We start from the raw sequence: 13847 nt of genomic DNA on the forward strand, positions 1-13847 counted from the left end.
TAAGATTTATGATAACATCTGATATTCCTTTAGTATAAATAATATAATAACATTAATCCAACATGGCTGCAGCATAAAGATGTTTGTTTGCTTTTCTAGCAGTTTGCTGACTGACTGACTGACTGACTGACTGATGTTGCTCTGTGAGTATTTAGTGTTTGCATTCATAAAACTCTGATAAGTTTATTTTATTTTGCCTTGTAATGTTAGTACTAAATGACAGCAGGTCTGGATGGATTGTTTATTATTTAAAACGCAGCATCAGTGAACCAATCTGCCTCATTCTGCTCTGATAATCTGGATTATTGTTACGTTTCCAGCCTGTGGTGCTCTTATTTTGTAGGCTCAGGCGGAAGTGCCTGCGCGCGCCTCTTCGTGTGGTTTGACCTTTGAGAAGAGTGCAGGGGAGTGGAGAGACGCTGGGAGAGGACTCTCACACACTCACACACTCATCACACACTCCCCACGCACACACGCAACACACACTCCGAGGGAAGAGACGCACAAAGCTCCGCAGCTCCGCGCTGACATTCTGCGCTCTTTTCTCTTCTCTCTCGGCTCCAGAGGAAGGAAAAAGTTTTCACGCAGTGAGGAGAGGACACGCGGAAGACGCACAGCCTCTGCCTCGGTGCTGGTTCCGCTGCGTCCTGGAAGTTGAAGGTTCCGCCGGTCTGCGCGCTGCGCTACTCCTGCGGGATCTCATTCTGTGGGATTCCTTGTTTCTCTCTGCTGTGCGCCAAGCGACGGGCTGTTGTTGTGTTTGGTGAAAACTGAAGAGCACGAAGAGGAATACAGGAAAGGAAGAGGATCCGGACCAGGGCGCGCCAAAAGGGGCCAAACACTCAGCAGGTAGGAAGACTTCATCCACCACGACGCTTCCTCCTCATTCTGCTGCACATGATGGTGAATCTGTGATCCGGTTCTGCTGCAAAGATAAAAATGCTCTGGATAAATGCAGCCATGTGAAGGAACTGCAGTAAAATGTAAACATGTCTGCAGGAGAACAGAGTACAAGTCAATTTAGATCAGATAAAACAGATAAACTTTGGTTAAAACACTGAGCACCAACATAAATCATTCACTTTCTGCGTTTTAAATGTTTTATCTCTACATAACTGGACTCTAAATGTTCCAGTTTATTGACATATTTGATGTTTTCTGTGTTGTTGGTTTATTTTTAGCTGCTACAGACAAAGTGAGTATTTAAGGATCACATCACACATCCTCATAGAGGCACAAGCTCAAAACATCCGACTGATTTTATTTAGAAAGCACTTTAAAGATAGTTTAATAAACTATGCAGACGTTTAATGCATTAACTCACTATAAAAAAAAATATAACGGCACAAACTCGCACAAAATTTGCCAAGTTGCAGCATAAAAAAGAAGGGGGCCGAGTTCGGTGCCTTGTGGTACCCCATGGAAGTTCAGTAAGAGCTGGCAGCCAGTGGAGAGAAATTTACTTGTTTAATTGTTAAAAATCAAACTTTAACATCTGATTCCAAAGGGAATCGTTTTATAGGAACAGAGAAAGAATCGACTTTATTTCCAACAATCGTCACCGGATTTGACTTTTGTTTTTGCTTTATTGCTCAAATTCAGAGTTGAAAGTTCAACACGATTTCCTCCTTTTGTCATCCAGTGACTCCATTCCTGAGTTAATGTAGTAAAATCCATTTCCTGATGCCAGTAGGGCAACACTAAACACCCACTGAGGGTCAAACTGGCTGTTATCTGCAGAAAAATAATAGGAAACTTGATGTTTCTGGAAAAATCATCAAGTAGAGAAAAAACGGGGGTGAGAATAGAGCCTTGTGGGACACCCCATGAAAACCAGTGTTTAAATCCCACAGCACAAGCAGTGCACGTCCACTAGAGTCCATTTCTGAAAAGGTGTTATGCAAGTGTCATGATGAGCTTCCAAGAACGCCTTCTGGTTGAGAAATGTCCGAGTTTGTTTCCGGAATCAGAGCGAAGTCAGAGGAATCCTCTCTACAGCGAGGGAGCCTCACCTGTGTGTGTCAGAGTTCACCTGACTTCACCAGAGCTGCTGTGGTTTCAGAGGAAGACTGTCGGCTCACCTGCTGCTCACCTGCTGCTCACCCAGAGGTCAGCAGATGAATGTAGCTCCAGAGTTTTGGTTGGAAATGGCAGGAAAACATTCAGAATCAACACAACATGAAACAAACAAACCTGGATGTTTCCTCAATGGAACTTTAATCATTAACAAAACCCAAACCGTGCAAAACAATCGTGATGCGGTTAACATCTGTGAAATAAATCGCCTTAAGCTTTAGAGTCCAAAAAATGTTTATCTGCAGTGAGTGACTCCTAAACCGGCGGAGGAGGACAAGACGAGAGCGCCTTAAGACGCTCCGCTAGCCCACGTGTTTTTATCATCAGTGCTAATGTTCTTTAAGTGACATTTCACGTTCCTTTATTTTCCACCTCTTCTTTATCAAATCTGCTCACGTCCTGCATGTCCTCGTTTTGTTTTCTAGACTCAAAGCTTCGCTTAACGTTTGATCTGATGGGGGGGAAAAACTCTAACCTGCTGTTTTTCACTTCACGGTTCATAACAAATGTTTTTCAGCTAAACAATAAAACGATTATGGAAGTTTTCTGCTACTGACGGAATAACCGGTGAGTAATGCGGCTGTCAGGACGGAAAAAGCTGAAAATCACTGATTAGTTGAAAATCGGTGCTTCTGATTGTAGAAGATCGTTTTGGAAAGTCTGGAAGTTTGAGGTCAGAGGTGAACGTGACTCTGAAGGACAAACTGATGTTAGACGGTTGGACATGTGAGACCAACCTGCAGATCTGATGCTGCTGCTGATGCTGCAAACTGTTTGCAGCAGCAGGAAGAGGAAAAATCAGAAAGCAGCTGCTGAAATCTGGAGGTCAGCCAGGGGCGGCGCAAAGAGGGGGCCACAGGGGGGCCGCGGTCACCTCTTCATTTATTCATGATATGCACAGTTTTATATACATTTAAGAGCAAACAAGAGATATTATTATTATTATTATTATTGAATAAAATTTAAGTAAATATGATGTTTGACAAATTCAAAGAATTAATAAAGAAAAAAATAGTTTCTAAATTTATTTTACAAATCTAGGTTTTTCAACTTTCATAATTTGGCCCTAATTTCTTTTTAAAAAATGACTGAAATAATATTACAAATGTTTTTGTAGGGTCTTTGGTATACTTAATTAGATAAACTTTTATAATTTGGCCTTTTTTAAATTATTCTGATCAAATACATATTATAAACAAATATTATGCTGTTATTACAAATCTTTTCTTTTAGTTTTTCATAAACTCTTAAAATTTGGATTAACTATATATATATATTTTTAACTTATGGCTCTGGTAAAATAAATATTGATAGAGGAAAATAAACACCATCTATACTAATATTACAAATCTTATTTATTTAACTTAAATAAATAAATCAATGCTCTATTTATGGGCTAAATATGTGTAACGTATATATTTAAATCTCAGAAGCTGTTCAGGAGCTGAGGGGGGTGTACTTTCTTCCTGACGACAGAATGAGGACGGCGCAGTGAACGTCCTGATATCCGGCTGAGCCGTTTGGTTCTGGTGTGAAACCAGGACCGTCTGTTGGCCCCATCTGGCCACCAGCTACTATTTGTTATTTCAGGGTGAGGTTGCGGCGGATCTTCGACTCCGGGAACCTTTTGAGTCCGTTTGAACAAAAGCCACTCAGATCCTCCCTTCCATCAGTTTGCACACGTCTGTTTGCTTTAGGTGTTCCAGAAGCTTTTCGGTTCGTGCTGCAGATAAGGAACTCGCTCTGACTTCACGTTTCTTCCTCGCGCCTTTGTGCTGCTGGTCGACGTCCGTACAGGTCCGAGCTGCAGAGATTTACTGGGAAACTCACTGCTGAGTCACTGCGGACTAATAAATGTAGAGATTAGTGTTTACATCTGATTAAACCTGCATGTCGCAATAGGTTTACATGATGTCCAGTGTAAATCAGGCTAATTTGTGGGCTAAAAACAAGAAGTTTCTGAGGAAACAATCCTGCAGATATTTATTTATGTTTGGTTTTGTCTCAGGCAGCTTCTGTCTGTCATTTTGTGAGTCGACGCCTGCCTGGCTCCCTGGGCCTATTCTGGGCGAGGCAGGCCCACCACCTACACATCCTGCAGGGGTGGAGAGAGGCATGTGGTCCTCCCTGCAAGCCGGGCCGGCTGGCTGCCACTCCTCAGTCAGCCCAGCCTCCGCAGGGCCTCACATGCACCCAGGAAGACTCAAAGCCAAGCCTGTACTCCCTGCATCAGCTTAAAGTGGCAGGAGCCCGCCGTGACTTCACGGTTTCTGTGAAAAGTTTAGATTAACGGCGACATTTCTGAGGATAAATACCAACCTGATGGATGTAGAGACACTTTCAGGGAGGAAAATGGTGGATATTTTTGATTTAGGAACAATATATCTGTGTTTCCTCAGTTTAGCTAAAAGGTTAGCGCTAAAAAATAACACTATCATAAATAAATGCTAGCTAGTCCTGCAACAATAGCTAATTTTATCTGATTTTTCCTCAACATTTGATGCTCAGCAGGTGCATTCAGTCCTTCCAATCAGCAAAGGACTTTTCTGGCATCTTTCCTTTTGAAATTTCTTTACTTTTTTGAGAAAGAAGGTGAATATTCTGACCTGTAGCTCCGCCCCCTTCCTCTCTGCTGTGCTGCAGCTCTGCCTCCATAGAAACTGTACAGGAAGCATCATAACTGAGGAGCTATTAGCTTTAATAAAGCACCAGAGTTTTGCCTTCGGTTTCCTAAATTGCTTATTTGCAGAAACATCCTGTAAATAATGCTGACATGACATCAGGAAAATATATTTTCACACATTTTCTTCACTTTAATGTCCAAATCCAACTGTACTGACAGATGGCTGGGAAAGCCTTTGAGCAGGACTTTGGCTTTTATATGTCTGTCTAGTGTCATAAAAACAAAAAATAGAAGTAAAGAGGTTGGAGGTTTACAACCCCAACCTCAACATTCAGTAAAATAAATGAAACTTCTGAAGATTTTAATCTTGTTGAGTCTTTCAAAGTCAGAGTTGTCACTTCTCATTTAGTGACCACGTTGCTTCAGTGTTTGAACACAAAACACGCAAGAACACATTTAGCATGTGCTAAAAGCAGTTAGCACGCTAACCAAACAAAGCTGAGGTTTATTTCAATTTCCACCTTTAGTTTAATTTCTCTATTTTAGGAAGTCTTCAAAGTTTGTCCTCTAATAGGAAATGACATGATAAATGTTTTTACTTTCTTCAGAGGTTATTTTTCAGATTATCTCAGGTGTTTCCATCAGCTGACTCTGGGTTCCTCTGTGTTTCAGGCATGGCGGCGGTGTTGCCCAGAACCCTGGGTGAGCTGCAGCTCTACAGGATCCTGCAGCGCGCTAACCTCCTCTACTACTACGAGGCTTTCATCCAGCAGGGCGGCGACGACGTGCAGCAGCTGTGCGAGGCCGGTGAGGAGGAGTTCCTAGAGATCATGGCTCTGGTGGGGATGGCCAGCAAGCCGCTGCATGTGCGGCGCCTGCAGAAGGCGCTGCGGGACTGGGTCACCAACCCGGCCATCTTCAACCAGCCGCTCACCTCGCTGCCCGTCTGCAGCATCCCCGTCTACAAGCTGCCCGAGGGTTCCCCCACGCTGCTCAGCGCCCAGGACCGCTCCAACACCGCCAGCGTGAAGATCCCCAAAGCCATCGCTGCCGCCTGCTCCGACCCGGGGAAGCTGGACGTGGCGAGAGAGAAGGTTTCCACCGGGTCGCCCCTGCAGGGGAGCAGCGAGGTGCGGTTCTGGTCGGGCCACAGCAACGACAGCGAGCACAGCCTGTCTCCGTCGGATCTGGGCTCGCCGTCGTCCCCCAGAGACGCCATGGAGGCCCTGGACGCGGCGGCGGTGCAGTCGGTCCTGGAGTGCGTGGACAGGATGGCGCCTGGACTTCCTAAGACGGACCCGGCGGACGTCAAAGAGCAGCTGAAGAACAACAAGAAGCTGGCCAAGATGATCGGACACATCTTTGAGATGAGCGACGACGACCCGCGGAGGGAGGACGAGATCCGGAAGTACAGCGCCATCTACGGGCGCTTCGACTCCAAGCGGAGGGACGGAAAACACCTGACGCTGCACGAGGTGCTTCACCGAACCGGAGACCTGCGGACCAGCAGGGGGCGCTTCATCCGTGTAACCCGACTGGTTTGTTTCCTGTGCAGCTGACGGTGAACGAGGCGGCGGCTCAGCTCTGCATGAGGGACACGGCTCTGCTGACGCGCCGCGACGAGCTGTTCGGACTCGCCCGGCAGATCTCCAGAGAGGTCACCTACAAATACACCTACCGCACCAGCAAGTAAGAGACGAGAACAGGGGCTGGAAACCCGGCGCTGCAGCACAGCACAGTGTTAGGAGGACTTCACTTCACCAAAAACTCCAAACTTTCCAAATTTATCTCAGAAAATTTCTGGAAAACTTTTCTCTTCTCCAGAAGTTGAAAATAGCTAACAGTTAGTTAACAGTTAATTTCTAGATTAATCCCAGAAATTTTATAATTCTGAAATGTCTGAGCTCCAAAAAAGGAAAATTTGCAAGAAAAACTCTGAAATTTTGAGAAATTTAAAAAAAAACGTATAACTTTTATGACCTTGTAAAGTTGAAATGTCAACTTTAGAAAATTTTCAAGTTGAGAATTTTGTACTTTTTTTCATGAATGCTAATATCTCATTTGTGAGATATCGAAGTTTTATATATTTTTATTTAGGATATAAATGCAGCTCAAACTTGCTTCCAACACAGGCTTTCCATCCTTCCTCTAAGACATTAACAGAACCAGAACCGGGTCCAGAACGGTAACAGTAATTTTCTTTGCAGATCTCGGTGTGGAGACAGAGACGAACCGTCGCCTAAAAGGATCAAAACCGAGGTGAGTTCAGCGTCCAACTCAGTCTGATTAATGTGGGTCAGAGACTCTGACTTTTAGTTGTGTTTTTCTGCTCTCTACTTTTTACTTGAGTCATTTTCTTAGTTGAGTAAAATTTCTGGATTTTCATGTTTTAGTGAATAATTCACCAAACTCAGAGACACTCCTGCAGTTTTTGTTAAATTTTCATAAGTTTTAGCCTGAAAGAAACTGATTTGGAAAATGTTTGTTGCCTGATTTTTTGATTTCTATGAATTATTTAAATTTTGCCTCATAAAATACCAACATTTTCACATAATTTTGTACTTTAGTCCATCTGATGATGTAATTTTTACTATTAAATGATTATTCAGTGCTTGAGTCGCCCTTTTACCAAATACTTTTTTATTTGAGTTAAAATATGTTGAATTAGTTTTATTCTTACTTGCGTGTAACTTTTTGCTCCTTCTGGAAACAAAGCGCTGCTGTGTGACGTCTACGTTCTTCTTCTGTGCTTCTGGGTCGTAAACCGTTCACACTGAAGTCTGATTGCGGTTGCATTTAATTAGAAGAATGAAAAAAGAGATTTTGGGTCGACACAATTTCATTTTTCTCACTTTGTGCTGCAAATGTTTTTGTTTGAAACTGATCCGGTTTATGTGGAATCATGAAATGAATCATCAAAGTAACGGAGCTGAAGGCTTCGGAGGACTCGGGTCTGGCAGCTGCAGCTCCTCTGAGAGCATCGATCTGGAGCCGAGTACAAAGCCGGGTCTGAGCGCTGCTCTCCCGGCGCCGCTCGGCCCGGAGCCGGTTCTGAATGGCTCCTCTCACAGAGCGAGCCGCTGATGGAAAACATGTGGCGGCTCCACAGGGATCCAGAGGCGCAGATGAGCCGACACCTGCTCACACAAAACAGGGGATTCCTGTTTAAATCTGCTTAAAGCCTCTCATTTAAAGAGACAGGCTCTTATTTCTGCAGATAGAGTTAAAATAAAGACTGACTGGAAAAGGAGATTTATTTTACTGACTGAAGGGACGTAACTGTGCTGCAGGAGAACTTCTTCGACATCCAGGAGGCGCTGCAGGCCATCCACATGAGGCAGGAGATGCTGAGGGAGCAGCTGGCCTGCGCCAAGTCCAAAGGAGAGGAGACGGTCGGACGCAACCTGCAGGTAGGACCAACCTGGACGACGTCCAGGAACGCTTCAGCTAGAGAAACCAGACAGACGACTGAAGATTTCACTGCTGGAATACTTCCTTCTGCTTTTACAAAACCTTTAGATTATTCACATCTTATCACAGTTTAACCAAAAACTTGAGTTAATTTTACCTGCTTTAACCTGACAGAGCAACAGAGAGAAGTTAATCATTTTGAGATTCACATTCAAAAATCCTTTATTGATGCCAAAGAGAAATAAAATCTTAATTCAAAATTCTTCAGTTCTTATAGATGATGATGGCTGTGAGCAGGAAACATCTCCTGCAGCAGTCTGTATTACAACAAATATGAATGGCCTCTGACTAAAGATTGGAAAAATGAAAAGAAAAGAGATTTTCTTCAAATAAAGCCATTTTAGATTTTTCTTTATAAAAATAAACAATAAATCAGTTTCCTCTGCTGTTCTGCTAAACTTTGTTGCTCTTAAAATCCTGATGAAACACGTTAAGTTTGTGTTTTCAAGACGTCTCTGCTGCAGAAAGCGTCCCACAGCATGACACTGCCACTACCCTGCAGCAAAGATGCAAAAAAATGTTAAAGTAGTTTTAATGTATTGTTATTTTTTAGATTGATTATAAAAATTTTCATAAGAAGAAGAGATTTCATGGCTGTGTTGGATGTGAAAGACGTCCTGCTGTGATTTAAAGAGACAGTGACAGATTCATTCTGGTGCCTGTCTCTTTAAGAAAACCCCTTAGGAGCCTCGTTTTGTCCTGATTGGCCAGTTTTAGACCAGAATTAGCATGAATTAGCATATAAAAGCCCATCAGAACGCCGGGCTCCCAGCTGACGCCTGGTTTCTGTGCGTCAGATGCAGCTGGAGCGCCTGCTGGCGAGGCAGATGGAGATCCTGCAGGACGCCGCCGTCCAGGAGCGGCTGCAGGCTCTGGACTGGAGGATCCCGCCCGCTGCGCTCAAGTACCTCAACGACCACCAGAGCACCAACGGAGCCGCCGGTGCCGCCGACCTCAGCCGGGACAGCCATGGTAGGACTTTTCAGCACTTTTCACTAATTTCTGACACTTTCTCCTGGCTCTCTGCTGCCCCCTGTGCCCAGATAGAGCGCATTGTTTTCACTCTTTGTTGTTTTTTGAGCTGAATTTAAATCTAATTCACGTCGACGTGAAGCTTCTGACTGGAAGGTGCAGATTTTCCACAGTCGGCTGTCAGCCGTTTTTCTGCCTGCAGTTCACAAACAGAGGAGAGGAGAGGAGAGGAGAGGAGAGGAGAGGAGAGGAGAGGAGAGGAGAGGAGAGGAGAGGAGAGGAGAGGAGAGGAGACGCATCATTATTCAGGATCTTTCTTCTCCTCCAGGCCTCGTCTCATTTTCATCCTTTTTCCTCTCTCACCCACTCCCGACAGCTCATTATAACGCTGTTCCCACAAATCCCACAATGCACCTGTAATTATGGCGCCCACGCCTGTTTACCTCTAGCCAGAAGCCTGGAGGGGGGCGTCTCTCTCTCTCTCTCTCTCTGATTCTGCTCTACTTTTCTTCCTGTTTTTCTTTCTCCTGAACTTTTGGTGACTCTGTCTATAGATAGAAACACTGAGTCTTTTCTCCTGGTCATTTTCCTCCAGATGATCGACCAATCAACCTGCGGGTGGTCAGTCAGAACATGCAGGAAGGAGACCTCCCATTGGGCAAGCAGCTAGCCAATGAGCTGAAGCGCCATCACAACCACAACCACAACAACAACAACCACAACAGCAGCAGCAGCACAGACGAGGCCAAAACACCAGCAACAGGTTGGTGACAGTAGATTCACTTTAAATTAAACCGGCTTATTTTTGTCTTTTAAAAAAACACATCAAATCATACAACGTCTTAGAAAAACAACTGTAAACATAAACTATGTTTGCAAAATTGTCAAACAACTAAAGCCTAACAGCATCTTTCTCATGATGTAGCTCAATATTTCAGTCACACCTTTCAGAGTTTACCTGAATTACAATTAAGTTTGAAGATATTTTGAGATTTTGTCAGGGATTATAGAGCTTAGCACACAATGAAACGCTCTAGATTTTTAGCCTAAAAGACTTTTTGTACAGCGGATCTCTGCCTGTTCACAAATACTTCTGTGAATTGTAACTCCAGATTATTTGGGTGAAATCCACCTATCAGCAGAAAAAGTATCTTCAATTTGTTCCACAGAACATTTTAGTTTTCTGTGGAACATATTTATAAATAATCTGTGGAAAATTGACCAATTCACAGATATTTGTTTTATAGAGCATATCTAAAATATTTAAAAAGAAATGCAGCTTGTGAAGCCAAAGTACCAAGTAGCAGTTGCCAGCTGATGTACTGTTATCTGGTGGTTAGAAAAGCAGCCAATCCAGGAGCGGCTTTCATTTTCCTTGGTGCTGATTGGCTGAAACCCCAAGAGTGGAAATAAGGGAGAACATTGATGTTAGCTTCTGTGCTAAAATGGTTTCCACTGTCTGCATTAATGTCAAATTAAGATGTATTCTTAAGATTAATTTTTTGGATAAAATCAATAGTTTTCACAACATGAACTTTTGTTTGGGTCTTTACTTCTTGTCTGAATTTGATGAAAAGGTGTGAATCACCATAGCAACAAGTGACTAAGCGTTTGAGTTATATTTTCTACTGTTAGACGCTAAATCAGTCGTAACATTATGAGCAACATTTCAGCAGTAACCAGCCTGGAATCCATCAGGACGTTTTCTGAAAAACCTGTACGCTGATGATGCTGCGTTTTATTTGCCTCCAGAAAACGGGACGTCACAGCGAGCGTCCGGCAACGCCGAGAAGAAAATCATCAAATCAGAGCCAGAAGACTCCACATAGTGCCTCCCGCCTCTCCATCAACCCACCCTCTTCATTCTACTCGACAGTATGCAGTAATCACCCATCTATAGATACTAAGCAAGCACAGCCACAGCAGAGCCTTAACAACCAACGTTGCCTCATGAATAGCATTTATTTTAATTTGTCTTTGTTTTTAAAAGTATTTGCCAAAGCACCTGGAGAGCACATCAGGAAGCCCCTCGGTGCTCTTTGTGTTTTCTTTGGATGTTGATGTGAGTTAAACTCGGTACCTCTGCTTTCTGTGCCAGGGCCTGAATCTTAACTCCACTTCTACTGTGGAGGCCGAAGCATCGGTTGGTGTTGATGCAGTTAGCAATTTCTGTTTTTAAACAATCGTGTCGCAAACATGATCGGCTTGCTAAATCCACACTGTTGTTGCGCTCATTCAGGGCAAAGGTCACGAAATCAGTCTTGGGAGTGAACTGCAAACATTTTACCAGGCAGTTATGGTTTAGTTTCTAGTGCAAATATCTGAGTACACTTGAAATAAGACAAAATTAACTTAAGCAGCTTGTTGTAAGTGAATAATCCTTAATATTGGTGAGAAAATACTGGATCCGCTGGCAGAAATGTTTTGAGTTAAATGATATAATCTGCAACTGGAACTAAAACTTTTTCATTAATATTTAGGAATTATTCACTTGAAACAATTTGCTAAAATTTAATGAAAAGTTACTTGTAACTTTGTTAGTTTTGTCTTATTTCAAGTGTGCTAAATATGACTTCAAGTTTAAATACGACTTCAAGAACTAAGTTGATTAATGAGCTCTGTCCTGTTAACTAAATTAAATTAAACTATTTATTTTTTCTGTAACTTTATAGCTGTGAATACTCTTGTAATGTACTTCTTTAAGACAATAGTCACATAAAGCAGTATACTTTTACTACCAAACTGCACACAGTAACTATTTATTCATATTTTCAAATTTATTGATATTTATTGATGCTCTCATTGAACAAACTGGAGAAAATAATTAACTTAACTATCTTGGGAGATTTTAAACCTCATTAATTTGACTTTATTGTGACTGGTACTAAGATATGTGCACTAGAAACTAATAATAGTAGGTAATATTTATTTTTTGTTTTTGCGGTTTGAATCATGAACACATCTGTAATGGATTTGATAACTTTAGTTTCCATCCAGGTGTTTGCTGTAGAGGGTGGCGGGACAGAGGATGAAGTAAGGAGGCTGAGTTAAAGTGCAGCCCGGCGGCAGGTTGTCAGTTTTTAACGTTTCCTTCAGACGAGGCGGGACTGACCGCTGCTGCCTCGTGTGTATTTATGGCAGGTAATTTATGAAGAGGATGTACAGGAGCTGTTGTGGATCAGCAGCAGCGAACGTTTCACGTTGTAATTTAGAAAAACACTGCTGTCAGAGGAGAAACCTTCAGGAATGAACTCCTGCCTGTTTCTGAGGATGCAGAAAAACAAGCCAAGCTCGCAGGTTTGGGGGATTTTGTTGCAGCGGCTGCAAGATATAAAAAAAAAGAATAAAAAGAAATAAAAAAGCTTATTGCTGTTGTTGAAGCATCAGTTTGTAAATATAACAAATAGCCTAATCTGTCAGCCAGGGTTTTCTCTGTCCAGTGTAACTTTGCTGTAGATTTTTGGTGTCACAGTGTTCATGTACGTAGAGCTACAACAGAAAAAAAAGAAATCTTAATTGTCACTAAGGAAAAAATGGTGTCTGGTATATAAGAACCTGCTTTTAGCCTTAGCTCTAACAGTGTTTTCTGGCCATGTGTGCAGATTTCCAACGTGTTGTTGATGTTTAGACGTAGAAACATGACGGCTCAGTGTTCTCTCTGTGTAAATACATCTGTTTGACCCCCTGCACATAGTTTAGTCTCGCTCAGAGATCAATGCAATATTTATGTAAGTAATAAGTCTATTTGCATCCTAATGCGTTTTTTGTCATGTGCTCAGTAACTGTGTGTCTGTCACCAGGGTGGGACCTTCTGGGAAACGTTTCGTCTGTCTGTATTTCTGCAGGTTAGCGATGGCAGGACGCTCGCATGTCGTCTCACTGATCACTGTTTCTGTTAAAGTGATAGATTAGGCTTTCACCCAGTTATGCACCTGTTTTTTAAACACTAATATATTTTATTTGTTATACAGCACATAAACATTAAACTTTATTTTTTGAACTCTATGGTTTGGTGTGTTTTCTGGTTCTGATTTTCTTCTAACACTTCTGGTTCTTGTTTTTATATTTTACTTTGTGGATGTAAAAAGTATAAATTGATCAGATTATGCATTATTGGGTCAATTTTATTTTATTTTTGTAATGTTTTCCCTCTGCTTTTTCTGTCTGTTTCCATTTTAAATTTTGTTTTCTTCTAGTTCAATGGTGAAAGAAACAAACTTTTCAATTACCTTATAACAACTTTTCACTAAAAGTCACTTTTTACAGACTTTTTGTCTGTAACTCTACATTTCCATGTGATTATTCTGTTTAACCTTTTAAGAGACTTTAATCTAAAAAATGCTTTTATTTTCAGTGAAACCCTGGGTTTGTTTGTTTTGGTTTTTTACTATGTATTGTTAAGAAAAACGTTAATAATTCTTTTTCAAAAAATGCTTAAAAAAAGTTTAATGGGCCACATTTGTGTTTAAGGGACCAAAATAGAGCAAATTATTTTCATAGGAAATTCCACAAAATGAAGACATTTGATCAAAACTTGACAGATATACATCACAGCATCTATAAGGAAGATTTTCTTTAAATTAAGGCAATAATAGCTGAACTGGGCTTTCAAAACTTCAGAAGAGAATATTCTGATCATATTTTTAACCTTAAAACAGCATATAGGAGACAATTTGCGACATTACAAAATGTTTATGTTTTTCAT

The 13847-nt window shown here is 41.9% G+C and overlaps 1 protein-coding gene across 1 annotated transcript; it reads left to right on the top strand.

The window, feature by feature from the left end:
* The first annotated feature begins 398 nt into the window (after positions 1–398).
* On the top strand, positions 399–11633 carry nab1 (NGFI-A binding protein 1). The gene is made up of 8 exons (XM_005807360.2): positions 399–849; positions 5372–6174; positions 6255–6388; positions 6907–6958; positions 7990–8109; positions 8968–9142; positions 9738–9905; positions 10895–11633. Exons 2-8 carry the CDS (start codon positions 5374–5376, stop codon positions 10969–10971), a joined length of 1527 nt encoding a protein of 508 aa, XP_005807417.1. The 5' UTR covers positions 399–849; positions 5372–5373; the 3' UTR covers positions 10972–11633.
* The last annotated feature ends 2214 nt before the right edge of the window (positions 11634–13847 follow it).

This window comes from Xiphophorus maculatus, chromosome 24 (genome assembly GCF_002775205.1).
Source record: "Xiphophorus maculatus strain JP 163 A chromosome 24, X_maculatus-5.0-male, whole genome shotgun sequence".
NCBI classification, from domain to species: Eukaryota; Metazoa; Chordata; class Actinopteri; order Cyprinodontiformes; family Poeciliidae; genus Xiphophorus; species Xiphophorus maculatus.

Excerpts from the sequence above, each read along its gene's own strand:
- nab1 (XM_005807360.2), top strand. The coding sequence starts at position 5,374 with ATGGCGGCGGTGTTGCCCAGAACCCTGGGTGAGCTGCAGCTCTACAGG. Across the intron at positions 6,175-6,254 it reads AACACCTGACGCTGCACGAG|CTGACGGTGAACGAGGCGGC; the intron begins GTGCTTCACCGA and ends TTTCCTGTGCAG. Across the intron at positions 6,389-6,906 it reads TACACCTACCGCACCAGCAA|ATCTCGGTGTGGAGACAGAG; the intron begins GTAAGAGACGAG and ends TTTTCTTTGCAG.